Source organism: Pyricularia oryzae, chromosome 1 (assembly GCF_000002495.2).
Source record: "Pyricularia oryzae 70-15 chromosome 1, whole genome shotgun sequence".
NCBI classification, from domain to species: domain Eukaryota; kingdom Fungi; phylum Ascomycota; class Sordariomycetes; order Magnaporthales; family Pyriculariaceae; genus Pyricularia; species Pyricularia oryzae.
Genome location: NC_017844.1, coordinates 3,827,313 through 3,842,327, shown reverse-complemented (window position 1 = coordinate 3,842,327; position 15,015 = coordinate 3,827,313). Strand labels below are relative to the sequence as shown.

Genomic DNA, 15,015 nt, shown 5'->3' with positions numbered 1-15,015 from the left:
AGAGCCTGGATTTCCTAAACAGGCACACTGTTGACAAACACAACGAGCCTCTTGCTTCTTCTCGGATCCAATCTCCCCTGAAATCCGTCCATACGGAGCACTCACCCAAGATACCCGTACAAGGACGCTAGGGTGCCCAAGAATCCGGAACTATTAGGGGACCTTTTTGGGCCCTCTGGTGGTGTGCTGTACTGTACACACATTGGGGATCATATCAAGCCGCCTATATCCCTCCATCCCCCCTTCTCTTGTGCAGAAACGCCATGCAGATAAGAACTCCCATCCGATGGTACCCAACAGTGGCAAACCGAAAAAAAAAACAGCCCGGGGCGGACCTTTTGTTTTTGACAAAAGTTCAAGTATTTGTTTACATTGTACACGTCTGTCCGTCCCCAGCTTACTTTGCAGCAAGCAGCAGCGAGGCAACAAGACAAAACAGGCGAGGCGATCATCACCATGCATATAATTCATCTCTATTCCCCGGTGCGGAGACCCAATCGATCACGGCAAAGCCCTGGTACACGTAGGTGTTGGCAATCTAGATCGGGCAGTGAGGCTTCAGCGGTCTCTTTGCTTTTGCCTCCTCCTACAGCGGCAGTGATGCCCTTCCAGCAGGCATGTTCCCTGGGAATTTTACATCTTCGCCTCTGACCGAAGGCTTGTCTCCGTAATCATGCAAAGCAGCTCAAGCTGGCGTGGCTTTTTTTTTGTCCAAAACATGACCATACGTACAGAGTACAGTAGTCGACAACCTCGCGTAGTGTTGAGCAAGCCAGGCAAGCCAGGCGTTCTGTCCCCCCACGCGCCTCGGAATCACTCGCGTCGTCTGCAATCAGGCCTGTCCAGGACATACGTACAAAAAAAAGCCCGGTGGCGTCGTCCTTCTCCTCACTGCGGCATGGTTAGAGGGACTGGGATGTCGACCTGGACCGAAAAGGCGGTGTGAGGGGAGCATCTCGAGCGAGGTGATACATTCAACCCTTTGCACCCTCGTAATAATGACAATCCACACTCTTGTCTCAGGTGTTTCGATTCACACACGCACACAGAGACAGCCACACAGAGCTACAAGATGTGTGAAGTCTTGGAACAATCAGATTTGCTGTTTGGGTTTTCCTCTTGTGCTGAGTGGACTGTGTCGATCATCTGCTGAATTGCGCAGGGAAAAAAAAAAGTATGCAGCTTGCCATCTTTGGCTGCGCAAGACTGGTAAGATCCCATTGCGCAAATGAGCAGAAGGCTTGGCGGATGCGCACTTCAAAGTGTGTACCTCAGACAAGCAAATGACAGAAAGGCACAGGACCAGTGCTGCGGAGTTGAAACCTACGACGTACATACTGTATCCGTAAAATACGTGGTTGGATGGCGTAGCTTGTAGCATGCGTCGGCAAGTCAGAATAGAATCCCACATATCGACCGACCTTTGCCTTGCGTGCTTTAGGTTTGTATACGTACCTTGCCTAGTCCAAGAAGAAGAGAAAAAAAAAAAGGAAAAAAAAGACCCTTTGACCTTGCACACACCGAGGTCCAATTCCCGCCCTGTCAGGAGAAGCATCACGGGACCAACCTAGACGAGACCAGGGGGCTTGATTGTTCCCTAGTTCTCGATATTCCGTACGGGCCTGCTTCAGACTTGGAGCCTCGTCTTGCCCGTCAACTAATCCATTTTACAGAGTAATTACACAAGGTAGGAAACAGAAAACAGAAAACAAAAAGTGGATTCGACGATCTTCACCCCCTCCTCGCTCGCTACGCCCAAAAACCCCTGCACTCGCGTCAATGCTTTACATGCAGATAGTGGTTCCACCTCCACTCCAAGGGATTTCGACCATTGAGGACGAGCATCTTCGTAGAATGAAGGGCGCTCATTTGCTCGCCCTTGCTGGTCGCAATTCGCTTCCTGACTCACCAGAAATCCCATTGGCCTTGTATGCTGTCTGTCATGTTAATATTGCTAAAATGCTCGTCCTCTCCAGGTCGTCATTTTTGTCGTCGTCTTCGTCGGCGTCGTCGTCTGTTCGTTACACAGATACGTGGTTTGTTTGTGGTTTTGTCGAACCCGAAAATGTGGCACAAGCATCAGAAAACTGCGCCTGGTATCTCGCGCAGTTGCGAAGAAAGACCATACCAACGAGCACAGGCTGACTTTTACTGGTAATGTCTGTCATAAAAAAATTTGCCTCCCTCGTGCGCTCTTGCAGTTGCACTTCAGCTCCTTCGTCCATTCCGCTCGCTCATGATTGGTCATCTCAGCCCGGCAGGGTGTGATATAAGTCCGTGAGACATTAAATCTTGTTCAGCACCAAGATCAGACACGTTAACAAAGCCGTCCCTCCATGCGATGGCCAATGAGAACAAGACAAAAAGTTCTCAAGTCTGAGACAGGAAGGACAGAATCTGCCTGCCACATGCGAGGATCGAGAATACATCTTTGACCGTCGGTCCTGTACAGACAGACTATTGAATAGTGACAGCGCAAGAGAGCAAATAAATCACCAGACCTACCTATGCAATTTCCCGGCGTAGAGGGGAGCTGGTACCAATCATAGAGGCGACTACCAGGCTGATACCTCTATCGTCTTCCACAAATGCCTTGATCCGGACTTTTGGCCGGTAAACTAGTTCAGGGGCAAATGTCAATCGAGGCTGTCAAGTCCACTGCCAAAGGTACTGCCAAAGGTCCGGAAACCGGGAAAAGCGGCGTCGGTAACTATACGATACAGACAGACGATACTGATGCAACTTGGTAGCACGCACATCTGCAGTTAGTATCACCTTCACCTCGTGACCCGGGAGCCCGCTCATGGCTCGTCCACTCCGTCATGAACGGAAAGGAGGAGCACCCAGCAGCGCACCGGCAACCCTGGGGGACCATGCCATATCCACTCTCCAGCAAGTCACGTCACCATGCCGCTGCCCGCCCAAGTAGTATTTCTGACTACTCCTCTCAATGATGCATGCACCAGCCTCCCATTTCCACCAGGAATAGAAAGGGCTAGTTGATGTGGGGGATGAAGCCATGATCCCCTCTTTTGTGAGGCTCTTTGGGGCTGGCGAAGAGTTGGCGGTCAGCGACCGACAGCCAGTCGACGTGAAAAGTGGGACTTTTGGGCAGCGAAAAAAAAGGTAGCGAATTGCCCTGAATCGAGCCCCGAATTGGCCCGGCTAAAAGGGTCCGGGCAAGGACATTCCCGGTTGGTTTTCGTCATTGGATAGATGATATTACCTAGAGAGATCTTGGAGTGAGAGTTTCTACCATATCAGGTCTAGTCGCGTCCAAGCACAGGTTATATTGGTTGCTGGTGTCTTGACGCGTACCTTGGAAATGTATTTCGGCCAAGTTTGTGCAGTATTAGAGCCAGTACGAAGGAACCGAATATCCCGTGTAAAAGTAACTTGATTGGGAATTCTTTAGAATGGGGGGGCCCGTTCATGTCCTGAGCCGGACCCCGCCATGCAGCTGCAGAAGCCACGATGATTTGTGAATCAAGGACAGAGAGAGGTAAGGTAGGTGAGATATTAATTCGTAGCCAAGGTAAGGTACCTACCAGAGGTACCTGTGGATTCGATGATGCCTGATAATATACTAGCTTCTGGACTTCTACCGAGTAGAGCCACATGTTGCCTGCGTTAGCAGCTGTCAGTAGCGTATGAAACGGTGAGCAGTCTTGTTCTGGCCAGTTTGTAAGCTACTAGGATACCTAATGTAGGTAAAAATACTGAACCCTGCGGGCCAAAAGAAAGTTGGGCAACAAATTGCGCCGAAACGGGTCACGGCGTTGTGGTGCCTTGCAGTTGCGTCTGCAACGAGTCGTTGGGCACATCGAAATGTTTGGACGGTCGATTTTCGCACGCGGGTGGAAAATAGAAGGGTCCTTGGAGAGCAAAGCCTTTGGTACTCCGTAGCGGGCACTGGCCGTCATGGCCAAGGTCCCTTGGTTGACCTGGTCGACAGTTGCAGACCCGCCAAATATCGACCAGATAAGCGATTAGCTCACGGTCATCCATCCATAAAATAAGGCATTCATAATTGACGCGACTTGGTCTGGCTTTGCAGGCGTTCTTGGTGCGCTTCTGGAAACACTCGCTCAGCGGGCCCATTCAGGCCCTGACAGAACTCCCAAAGCTGCCAACACTTGGCAGATCAGATCACCGTCCAAGCTCCAGGGATGCCCCAAGATCCGCAAATCTTGACTCTTCTCCATTCGAACGGCAGCTACCAATTAATGACAGGACGGAATGCCCGACGTCGGACGACTCTGATAGTTTGAATAGGTTACAGGAGGTACCCTTAGCATGGGATTGAGTCGGCTTAGGTTGAACGGGCAACGAAACTCGAAAAAGTAAAACAAACACATGGTCTGTTGAAATGGAAAGGAGAGAAATGGACCAAGTGCGTAAATGGCAATCGGGGTCACGGCTAGAATGCTAGCCTCAAAATGAGACTTGCTGTCGGTCAATCGCACCGTCACTTTTTACCCAGTAATTTTAGAATGTTCGAAGTAAGGTAAGGTACCAGAGAACTAGAGTACCGCCCACCTTCAGCCAAGCAAAGTTGGATCCAAATTTCTTCCAGCTCTGAACCTAACTAGACTAACCCCAGAGTTAAGGATCCCGCCCTACCGAATGCTCGTTTGTTATCGATTGCTCGTTAGGCAAGGTACCTAGCAAGTAGGTAAGGTAGGCATTGTACGGGTAAGGAAAATGAAAAGAGGACGGGGAAGCAATCGTGGCACCTTCCCTCCCCACCACTGCCACTCAAAGAGCTAGGTTGCTTGCTGCCAACGGTGGAACCTCTGGGCCTCTGTCGTCAATCAACGGTCCCATCAATGAAATCCCCACGACACACCCCTCCTCCACCAAGTCAAGGGACTCTGGGTCCTTGTTCCCGACCGTCTCCCCTTCTCTTCTCACTGTGTTCCTCTACCTTCTACAACACACATCCCTCCCCACTGAACTGTACAAAGCCTATCCGGACAATCACTTTTGGGAAAGGAGGATAGCCAGCCATCCCGCTGCAGCCACTCACATCTCATATTCAACGGACCCATACATCCATTTCTGACCTTTGCGCTGGTCCTTTTGATTTTTCCTTCTGCCCACACACCCAACCCACCCACTCCATTGCCATCTCATCCCCTCCCACCCAAACCAGCAGAGAAAAAAAGAAGAAAAAAAAAAGTCCAGCCGCCGCTTTCTTCGTTGCGCCTTCTTTGCTTGCACAATCCAAGAACTCTAAACTCAGAGTTCAAACCGCCAAAGCGACGAAGAACAACATCGTCGTCGTTGTCAACCCCTCCTCTGGTGCATTCGCACCTCAGACGTCGCGATTAAGCGCCGGTGTCTGTCAACTCTTGATCTCGACGAGCGCTTCGTCGTCACTCCCAGACCGTCGGGTCATCCCCACTCTCGGTTTCTCACATCAGAACTACCAAGCACGCTGCATGAAACGGGACAAACGACTACTACGGATCAAGGCTGGCCATTTCGAGTACACTACACCATATCCCCCGAGAAATATACTAGACAGCGAACATCCCTTTGGCATTGATCACCGCTACAGCAACTGCCCGCAAACGGAACGTACACCGCATAGCCTGGAAGGCTGACTGGCCCTTGGCCAACCACTTTCATCTCCTGCTATATAGGAGGGCCTCTACAGATACGACGTGTGCGGTTTCGCCATGTCTAGTAGCGAGAACTCTCATGGTTATGGGCGACAGCCTGCATATTGTGAAGACGCAGATCAAAACGACAACAGCATCGAAGGCACCAAAGTTGCTGCCTCGGTCGCGCCCGGGAGCCCTGGCAGAGAGATCTCCAACACTAGGAGGGCACGAAGCAACAGATCCATGCCAGAGCCACTGTTGTCTCCTTCGTCTGACGACAGCTCAGTCGCATCCAGCAGTGGAAGCGGGAGCGGCAGTTCCTCTGCCGACCGGCGGGCCCATCGAAAGCCCGATGTCAGCAGGCGCAAGTCGACCAGGGATCATCCCAAATCACCAACGTCGAAGCGAGTGACTTATGCCGAGGGATCGTCCAGATATTACAGCGCCGCCCCAGAAGGACACGGCTCAAGGTCTCGGAGATCAATACACCAGGAAGACGCCGCTTGGTACGGCCGAAGCCCAGTTGATGCCGACCCCTTGATAATGCCAGGTGTCTCACGTCCACGTGCTGGTACTGGGGATCCCTCATATCGTCATTCCAGCTACCACGTAAATACTACCTCGCGACCACCACTGGCCAACGCGAGGTATGCAACTCACCATCCCATTCCTCCACACCAAATGCCACCGGGACCTCCTCCAATGGCAGGATCTTTCCCACCACCTCTGTATCCTCCACCACAGGGCCCTCCACAACCATGGGGAATGCCCCATCTTGTACAGCACATGCACCCGCCGCAGCCGCCCCCGCCGCCGTCGATGGGAGGATACTTTCCGCCGCAGGAGCCGATTCGGTCTCTAGAAAGCCGTTTCGAATCCATGTCAATGGGACACAGTCGGTCTGCTTCCGCGATGGGTCACCGCCCGGTTCGCTATGATGATGGGCTTTACGACCAGGAGAATCGTGCTCCTGCCGTTTCCATCCAGCGTCGGTCATCTGCAAAAGCTAAAAAGCGCGAAGAACAGGCCCGGTTGGAGGACAGGATGCGTATGCCACCTCCGCCCAGGCCGCACTCAACCGCCCCGAGGCAAATATCTACCGGCCCTTTTGTCCCACCTCGAGGGCCCGGCGATAACCCATTCACCCCTCGCACGCCGACATCTGCTGAGCTCGAGCCCTTCAACTATGCTCAAGAGCGCGCCAGGATGCGGCGCCCCAGCGTCAGTAGTCGACGCCCAATGAGTTACGACCATGGGGCTTACCAAACCGAGGTAGCTACCACAAGGCCTGATCGGAACCGCCGGAACTCCTACTACGGCGGCGGAGCTCCGCTCGAGAACAAGACGGCAGACAAAATGGCTGCTGCGCAGGCCTATCAAGATGCCGTCGAAGGCGGTCCACCGGCCGCCCTGACAGCCGAGGCATTGCGAAAGGCAGAGCGGCGGTCACGTCCTGCTCCGAGCAGCCGCTCGACACGCAGCTCCGCCAGTCGTGAGGAGAGCGACTTTGTGCAGAAGTCAGCCACTACTCGGACTACGCGATACAGCGACGAAGGCGACGATTTCACCGTTCGAGTTGTTGGGGCCGCTACCCTCAAGATGGGCGGGGCTGAGTTGCAGTGCAAGGAGGGTGCTGAAATCAACTTCTCGAGGGGCAATTCCGCCGCCATCGGCGAAGGAAGCGACAGGTCCAGCTATATCGATCCTGCTGATGATCGCAGGGTTAGCAGGCCCGCCAGGCCGACGACGTCTCACAGGCCCCGCACATCTTCTCACGTCGGTTCCTATAGCAGAGCTGGTGGCTATGAAAACTACCTGGAGTATGACACACAGCCAGCATCTTACCAACATCGCATGCCGCCACTGCCTCCTCCAGCCGACAATTCTGGAAACCCCTACGCACACTACAATTACCGGGACAACTACATCTGATGGCATCGAGTTTTTATTTGGTCGTTGTTTTGGTTAACTGTACAAGCTTGGTTTGAATGGTTCATCTAAACACCCACATCGATTCCATCACACACTTTTGGAGCCCAGGTCACGGAAACAACTCTCACCTCTTCTCTTCTTCGCCCCTCGGCTGGACACTTTCTAATGGCATTTGTAACGACGTATGATGACGACACTTGAGCGACTTTTTACTTTTATTCTCTTCTACACCTGGAGTAACCAACACTGTTGCGCATAAAACGGTCACATCCTTGGAATCTTCCCCCACCCCCCTTTTTTTCTTGATTGCGTTGCGAGCGGCTTAGTCTCAGACATGGCATGTACAGATTGTTGCCAGCGACTAATTCATGCGGCGTCTGGACTTCCGCAAGTATTATGTGGTTCCGTCTTGGATTTGTTTACCCCTGACACCTACCTATGTATCTCCTATAATTTCCTACCTCGCCTCGTTGCGACTTGGATGGATAAGGGTTTATATATGATGAGACGACGACAAAGGTTCTGAAAAAGGCCGGCCGCAATGTTTTGAAAACTAATAGCGAACCGTGCTGGAACGATTCCACCTGGCCCTATACCCATCGTTTGTTCTTTTTTCCATGCTCTCTACTTGGACGGAATTTTGTGCGATATATTTGTGTAATCTTTCAGATTGTATACAAAACTAGCAAACACGCACGGCTCTATGGGACCGAAAACCTGATCTGTTTTCTTGTGTACATTGCAGATACGCAGATTCTCCGGGCATATGTTTCGATTAGGCGCCGGTTGGGCAACAATTGGAAAGATGATACTTCGCATTGTTGGTCCTAGACAGCGGCAGCGCAATCTTCATTGGCCCTATTACTTGCCAGATATACCCCAAAACTCAATTAAACCAATCCCGCCCCTGTTCGCCCGACTGTTCTTCTCTATTGTGTGCGTATAACGCCATTGGTACCTTATGGTTTGTGATGATGATACTGTTGAGAAACACGCGATTTCATCAAGTTAGCTTCGGGACGTGTTTCTGGTAATTTTTAGAGTAGCAAAAAATCCGAATTTGTCCAGCTAGCACCATTTTGAGAACCACAGAGTATTGGCCATGGTTATCGAAGCATGGCATTGACAAAGAAGCGCCGTCCCAAACCGCGCACATGAAACGGCTTGCAGCCAAGGAATGCAGTTCTTTGCCCTCAGCTGGGTATTAATAGAAGAAAAGAAGGCTTTACTGAAACTGTTTGTCAAAATGCTGTCCATTCCGTTTGCTTTCAGAATCGCAAGCCCCTTTTACCTCCACCTGATGGTTTGGAATAGCATTTACACCCCCCAGGGGCGACTGGTTGTTGAGTTGCGCGGCTTGAAACCCAAAAATGCAGCCCGACGAGTGGCTGGGCTGGCTTCTAGGTCTCGGCGCCTCCTAGAGGCTGCTACACGTAGCTTCCACTTATCGACGTAGATGGGAGCAAAAAAAAGGGGGCATGGGGATGAGTTGGGCTCTTGCAGCAAAGGAATAACTGTGACTACCCACTTTTATTTTTGACAAAGAGATGTATCTCCATAGGTACTCGTCACATTAATTGCTGTTGGTGAGTAAAAGGGGGCGTGCAGGTGGCAGGTGGTTGTTCAACCGTGGGTTGTCAGAATACCTGCCTGGCTTTAATTGGGCTGTGGCGGGGCAACGCGTCTGACAGCTGGTCCGCAGTCTGTTGCCCGGTCAACACCGGCCACATTGTTTTCTTCAACCTGCTCCTCTCAGCGCGACGTCATTTATTCTCTGACCATGAACTGCAGAGCTCAGGTTTCTGTGGAAACACGGCAAAAAGTCTACGTTACGGCACAGGGCCAAGATTACAGGTCCAACTCATTCCTCTCTCTCTCAGGTGATCGAGTCAGATCGTTATCGTCAACTTGCAGTGTTTGTCGAATTGCAAGCAAATTAACGACAGCAGCATACACCGCCTACACTTTTTTGCATTTTCGGAGGCGGAATTGATAGTGATTGGAGACGCATTCCAACCTTTGGTCGGCAATTATTCTCCTCACCAAATCAGAAAATTCACAATCAACTTAGCTCGGAGCAGCAAAAATTACGTATCGACTGCCTGCCTTACGGAAGAACATTCCTCTATATCAATTATCGAACTTGACCTCATTCTACCAGACACATCAGCTCTTGGCCGTCTGACATAGCATAAACCGCCGATCAAGATGGCACCGGCCATCATCGGTAGCCTCTTCGGCCGAGCCGTGCCAGCCGAAGTCGTCGACCCGACGTCGCTCGGTCCGCTCGCTGCTCGTGCAGTGCTCACCGCCCACAACCTCGTACGCCGTCAGGATGACAACCGTCCAGATCCATCCCGGGGAGTCGTCGACCCTCACAACATCAACAACACGGTCATGTTTGTCTTGTTTGGCTTCATTGGAGCATCTTTTGTGATTCTTGGTATCTGGTTCTTCTTCTGGGCCAAGAATGGTGGCTTCTACTTTAAGGAGAACGACTGGGATGACTACAAGTCCACGGTGCTGCGCCGGCGCGGCCCCAATGGCACCATTCTCTCCAACGCAACTCCCTCTACGGACCTCGGCGGTGGCAGCATCTACAAGGACGTAGACGACCGCACGACCGTCTCCGCTTCCACCAGGTACCGGGATGGAGACGACGGCCGCACAGACATCACCGACTCGACCTACATGACTGGCATCACGGCCGGTGTCTCCAACATCGGCGCTCGTGAGGCCCGCCGGAAGAAGAAGGAGGCCAGAGACCGTGAGCGCGAGCGCCGCCGCGAGGAGAAGGCCCAGGCCAAGGAAGAAAAGAATGCGGCCAAGCGTGGCGAGGGTAACAACAGTCGCAAGGTTGGCGCAGATGGTGCGCTGATCGACGAGGAGGCTGAGGAGCAGGCAAAGGAACATCTTCGCAACTACCGCCACGAGCGGCCGGCCAGGGTCGGCGGCATCAACGCAGAGAGCGACGCGAGCACCTGGGACGGATCGACAAACCCGAGCGCTAGCAGCGCCGGCACCAGGTCTGAGCGCACCGAGGCCAGCGAGCTGCTCGGCGACCGCCAGAGGACGCCGACCTCGACCCCCAACAAGAAGTCCGGCGGCATCAGGAAGGTCTACTCGACGGCAGACAAGGTCGCCGACCGCGAGCAGGAGCGCATCCGCGCCGAGGCCCGCAGGCTGCAGGAGAAGGGCCGCTCGCACATGTCGTCAGCCGGCAGCTCCAGCTCATCGGCGCCCCGTCGCGACTTTAGCTTCGCGCGTGGCCAGACGGACGACCGCGAGCGCTTCGCCATGCGCCGCATCGAAGAGAACGAGTCCTCGGTCGTCAGCGGGAGCACGGCCTACGACGACGACCGCGAGCGCGAGCGTGATCGCCGCCGCAGCCACCGCCACCACGTCCCCGGGTCCTACGTCGGCTCCGAAGACGCGGGCAGCGAGGTCGGCACCAAGTCCTACCACCATCCCATCCCTGAGCTGACCTCCAGCAGCGTCAGCGGCAGCGGAATCGAGGCCAACGACTTTGCCTACCAGGACGACAAGAGGAGGCAGAGGAGGGGAGGTGGCTACCGCAGGGCCTAATCAGGCGGCAACGGTATCTGACCAGGGGCTGGACGGGAACATGTGAATTTTCAGAGGCGTTCAGGGTCAAGTTTATGAAATCTAGATTGAACAGTACTGGACTTGGGAGATGCTTTAAAGCCAGCCTGTAGGACTGTCTGTGCGATGTTTCCTGGAACGGCTGGCTTGCCTTTGAAGGTAAGGCCTGCTTTTCGGGAGAAGAATAGTGCGCAGAGAAGTTTAGTTTGGGATTGTCTTTGTTCTTATGACCAATGTAATTGGGGACTCCAGCTGGAACAATCACTGGCGGCAGCTTGGTAGTCATAGGTACCCGAGTATGTAGAAATGTGCTTCACGATATCTCAATATAGCGACCTCTGGGGTTGCAGTTTGGTCGGTTGTCTTGTGTCATGAACTGTGAACTGACTTTGTTCCTCTCTACCCATCTGAGCGAATATGTTTATTCAAGTTTTCCTGGCTTTAATAATAGTATTCCCACCTCTCAATAACAAAGTTCCCATTCCGAATAGCGCCACCCCAGTTCTCGATAATGTCCGAGCTCTCAGTAAGAGTATCTCAACTTCTAATAAAAAGATCAGCTGTCACTTAAACATTAGCCTATCCAAACTCACCGCTGCGAAGAAGTTCTTAGGCTGCTGGCGGAAATCCAACCGCTAATGGCATCCTTGGGTAGTCTTGTCGAAATAAAAATATCGAGATTTACTTTGTGAAGATGTGTTGTCAAAGAGATGCTGGAAAACAAAACGCTTCTTGAAGGTTCTAGGTGTCTGGGTCAAAGCCAGCGCAGCGCTTTGAAGATAAAAAAAAAAAAAAAAAAAAAAAAAAAGAGCGTTGATGTGATTGTAGTAAAGACGATGAGAATCAAGTACTGACAGAAGTTCGTAGGATGACCGTCTGTGATTCAGGGATGATGACGTGAAGGCGGAGAGGCCAAAACGCTGCGAGGTCTCGTAGGGCGGTCAGGCAGCCAAGATATTGAGTAAAAATAATGTGTCAAAACGCTTTGTAGTGTATAAGTTCTTAGGTTGGTGAAATATAACTTTTTGAAGTTCATAGGGTCTTTGTAGGAAAAGAAAACGTGAGTAAAATGTCTAAAGCAACCGCTTCAAGAAAATCGCTTAGGTTGGCGGTTGAGGCTTTGTGACCCTCGCGTGAAAACAACGCTTAGAGGGAGTTTCTTAGGTGGGCGAGAGCGATTTTCTTTTTTGCGCTTTTTAGAATTATCATAGAAGGTAATGTATAAGAGATTCTGAAAGCAACCGCCTCACAAATGACTCCTTGGGATAGGGGTAGAGGTCTTGTAGGTCCATCGTTATCGTGGAAACAAGGCTCCGCGTGAATTTCTTAGGTGGTTCGGCCGCTTGAGGGGTTGATTAGTAGGGTCGGGCCAGCTTCGGGGCTGGCCCTGGGGGAAAGCAGGGAAGGAGAGAAGATCTCAATGGAACTAAACGGGCAGGAGAGCCCTCGTTATATATGTTGAAGCTCAGTGTCTACTACCTCACGGACTGACCAACAGGACGTGGACAAAAAGTCACCAGCTACATGTGAGGTGAGGTGTACATAGTACCTTTGTATACGACTATGTGAATTTTCAATAGATGCCTGCCCGGATACCAGATATGGATTAATTACGGGGAGGTGGGGCTCGGCAAAGTATGCCCAAATCAGTGCTAGAAGCTTCCCGCTCATAGGGCTGGAAGGCACTAGACTTAGACCCAGAGCGCAAATTACTGAGCTGAAGCCGAACTGCATCTTCAACACATCACACTACGCTCTATGTCGGTCTCAAGTGGATGTTTGTCTACCACAACAGAATAGATTGCAATTCATTCGCATTTCCTAGTGATATCCTGCACTGGCATGATGGAAGCTTCCAATATCAGGCGATGATTCCAGTGCATTCGTTGCATGATCGGCAACCACGGACTGGTCAGGTGAGGTTTGGCCAATGTGGTCTGACTGCTGCATTTCTGGCGGAACCCGCCGGGGAGAGATATTGTCCGAGAATGTCACATAAGGAAAACAGCAGACATATCTTTCATTGAAAAGTATGTATTTGCTATCGTTTCACAGAATCACTCACTTCAACGCAGTAATCCTAAAATACAAGTGAGTAATGCCAACCGGGCGCCTCACAGCCAAAGCACTTGCCACATTTCTAGCCATCCTCATTCCCCTGGTAGCGGTATACTACACATACCGTGACATGTATATAAAAGAAGTGATGGCTGCGGTCAAAGTACAACCTGCACAGCAAATCATCATCGTCGGCGCCGGCTTGGCAGGTCTCTCAGCTGCCCATGCCGCACTGACAGCCAGCCCTTCCGCCTCGGTCCTGCTTCTTGAGCGAGCCGCAAAACCGGGCGGCAACAGCATCAAGGCATCAAGCGGCATTAATGGAGCTCCAACGCGATTCCAGACGCAATCTTGGGACTCGGCCGCCCTGTTTCGCGATGACACGCTCAAGTCGGCCGGTGCACGTTTGAACTCTGCCGGGCTTCTGGATCGACACGGGAGACAAAGCTTGATCGGGAACCTGACGGAAAGGTCTGCAGCCGCTGTTCACTTTCTCCACGACGACGTCGGCGTCGATCTCTCCGTGGTCACCCAGCTCGGTGGACACAGTGTCCCGCGAACGCATCGCGGCGCAGGCAAGACTCCGCCTGGCTTTGCCATCGTCAGCGCACTTTTGGCAAAGTTGAAGGACGAGGTGGGCAAGGATGGTCGATTCGAGCTTCGGACAGATTGCGAGGTCACAAAGCTGCTGACAAAGCCTGGTGAGAACGATCAGGTTGCGGTGGTAGGGGTGGAATACACCAGTGGCGCCCCAGCTCAGGACTCGGACCGAACCACGGCGTCAGCCCTGGGTCCTGTGATATTTGCCGCCGGTGGCTTTGCAGGTGACGCCACAGGTCTCCTGATCAAGCACCGACCCGACCTCGGCCCTCTGCCGTCCACAAACGACGCTCGTGCAGCTACAGCATTGAATATACTGGAGGCTGACGCCAAAGCCATCCTTGTGGATATGGATAGTATTCAGGTACATCCGACGGGGTTCGTTGACCCGGCGAACCCGAATGCCCCTGTAAAGATCCTGGCGGCTGAGATGCTGCGCGGCGAAGGAGGTATTCTGCTGCGTCATGGGAAACGTTTCGTCAACGAGATGGATACACGAGAACATGTCAGCTCTGTCATTATGGCCCAGCCGCCATCTGACGAGAAGGCTGTGCCGAAGCAGTGGGAAGTGACTTTGCTTCTAGATCCTGGGTCATGCGAAGCTGCATCAGCTCATCTAGGATTCTACATTTTCAAGGGCCTCATGGCTAAGAAAAAGATCAGTGATCTGGATGAGATCACACGCCAGACACTGCGGGAATATAGCGACATTGCGGCTGGAGAAAAGCCAGACCCTTTCGGTCGCAGAGCTTTTGGGCACTGGAGCTTGAAGGGCGGGGATGTGGACAGCGAAAAGGAGGTTTGTATTGGGCAGGTTACTCCCATCACCCACTTCACCATGGGTGGAGCGGCCATCAACGACAAGGCCCAAATTCTGTCATCTACAGCCCAGGGGCGACCTATTGAAGGTCTTTGGGCCGCGGGGGAGATCACGGGCGGTGTACATGGTGACAATAGACTGGGCGGGTCCTCGCTACTTGAGTGTGTGGTCTATGGTCGCATTGCAGGCGAGGAGGCAGCGAGATATGTCAGCTCAAGAAGAGAGATATAAGAAGTTATGTATTCTGTAGGCATTTACGTCACATCAAGGGATATGTCCTTGCAAATTGATATATATATATACATCATAAAATTCGGACATTTATCCCTCGTTGACTGAGACTGGTTCCTTTGGTAATTGTTTCGTGGGCCTTTGGCGATCAACGAAATCGAT

At 52.3% G+C, this 15,015-nt stretch overlaps 4 protein-coding genes across 4 annotated transcripts; 3 read left to right on the top strand and 1 right to left on the bottom strand.

The window, feature by feature from the left end:
• Window positions 1-2,269: 2,269 nt before the first annotated feature.
• On the bottom strand, window positions 2,270-3,115 carry MGG_16249 (uncharacterized protein). Its single transcript, XM_003709801.1, has 3 exons — window positions 2,856-3,115; window positions 2,506-2,618; window positions 2,270-2,291 (listed from the first exon to the last, which is right to left on the bottom strand). The coding sequence occupies exons 1-2, from the start codon at window positions 3,019-3,021 to the stop codon at window positions 2,506-2,508; spliced, it is 279 nt and encodes a 92-aa protein (XP_003709849.1). The 5' UTR covers window positions 3,022-3,115; the 3' UTR covers window positions 2,270-2,291.
• A 1,996-nt stretch (window positions 3,116-5,111) lies between these two features.
• Window positions 5,112-8,460, top strand: MGG_11761 (uncharacterized protein). Its single transcript, XM_003709800.1, has one exon. It carries the CDS (start codon window positions 5,685-5,687, stop codon window positions 7,539-7,541), a length of 1,857 nt encoding a protein of 618 aa, XP_003709848.1. The 5' UTR covers window positions 5,112-5,684; the 3' UTR covers window positions 7,542-8,460.
• An 868-nt stretch (window positions 8,461-9,328) lies between these two features.
• MGG_09227 (uncharacterized protein) lies at window positions 9,329-11,503 on the top strand. The gene has a single exon (XM_003709799.1). It carries the CDS (start codon window positions 9,750-9,752, stop codon window positions 11,124-11,126), a length of 1,377 nt encoding a protein of 458 aa, XP_003709847.1. The 5' UTR covers window positions 9,329-9,749; the 3' UTR covers window positions 11,127-11,503.
• Window positions 11,504-12,914: 1,411 nt separating this feature from the next.
• Window positions 12,915-14,942, top strand: MGG_09226 (fumarate reductase). Its single transcript, XM_003709798.1, has one exon. It carries the CDS (start codon window positions 13,243-13,245, stop codon window positions 14,851-14,853), a length of 1,611 nt encoding a protein of 536 aa, XP_003709846.1. The 5' UTR covers window positions 12,915-13,242; the 3' UTR covers window positions 14,854-14,942.
• The last annotated feature ends 73 nt before the right edge of the window (window positions 14,943-15,015 follow it).

Bases quoted from the DNA above. Each gene is read 5' to 3' on its own strand.
- MGG_16249 (XM_003709801.1), bottom strand. From the start codon at position 3,021: ATGGCTTCATCCCCCACATCAACTAGCCCTTTCTATTCCTGGTGGAAA. The intron at 2,619-2,855 runs GTGCGCTGCTGG...CCCCTGAACTAG, and splicing joins ATGGTCCCCCAGGGTTGCCG to TTTACCGGCCAAAAGTCCGG.
- MGG_09226 (XM_003709798.1), top strand. From the start codon at position 13,243: ATGCCAACCGGGCGCCTCACAGCCAAAGCACTTGCCACATTTCTAGCC.
- MGG_09227 (XM_003709799.1), top strand. From the start codon at position 9,750: ATGGCACCGGCCATCATCGGTAGCCTCTTCGGCCGAGCCGTGCCAGCC.
- MGG_11761 (XM_003709800.1), top strand. From the start codon at position 5,685: ATGTCTAGTAGCGAGAACTCTCATGGTTATGGGCGACAGCCTGCATAT.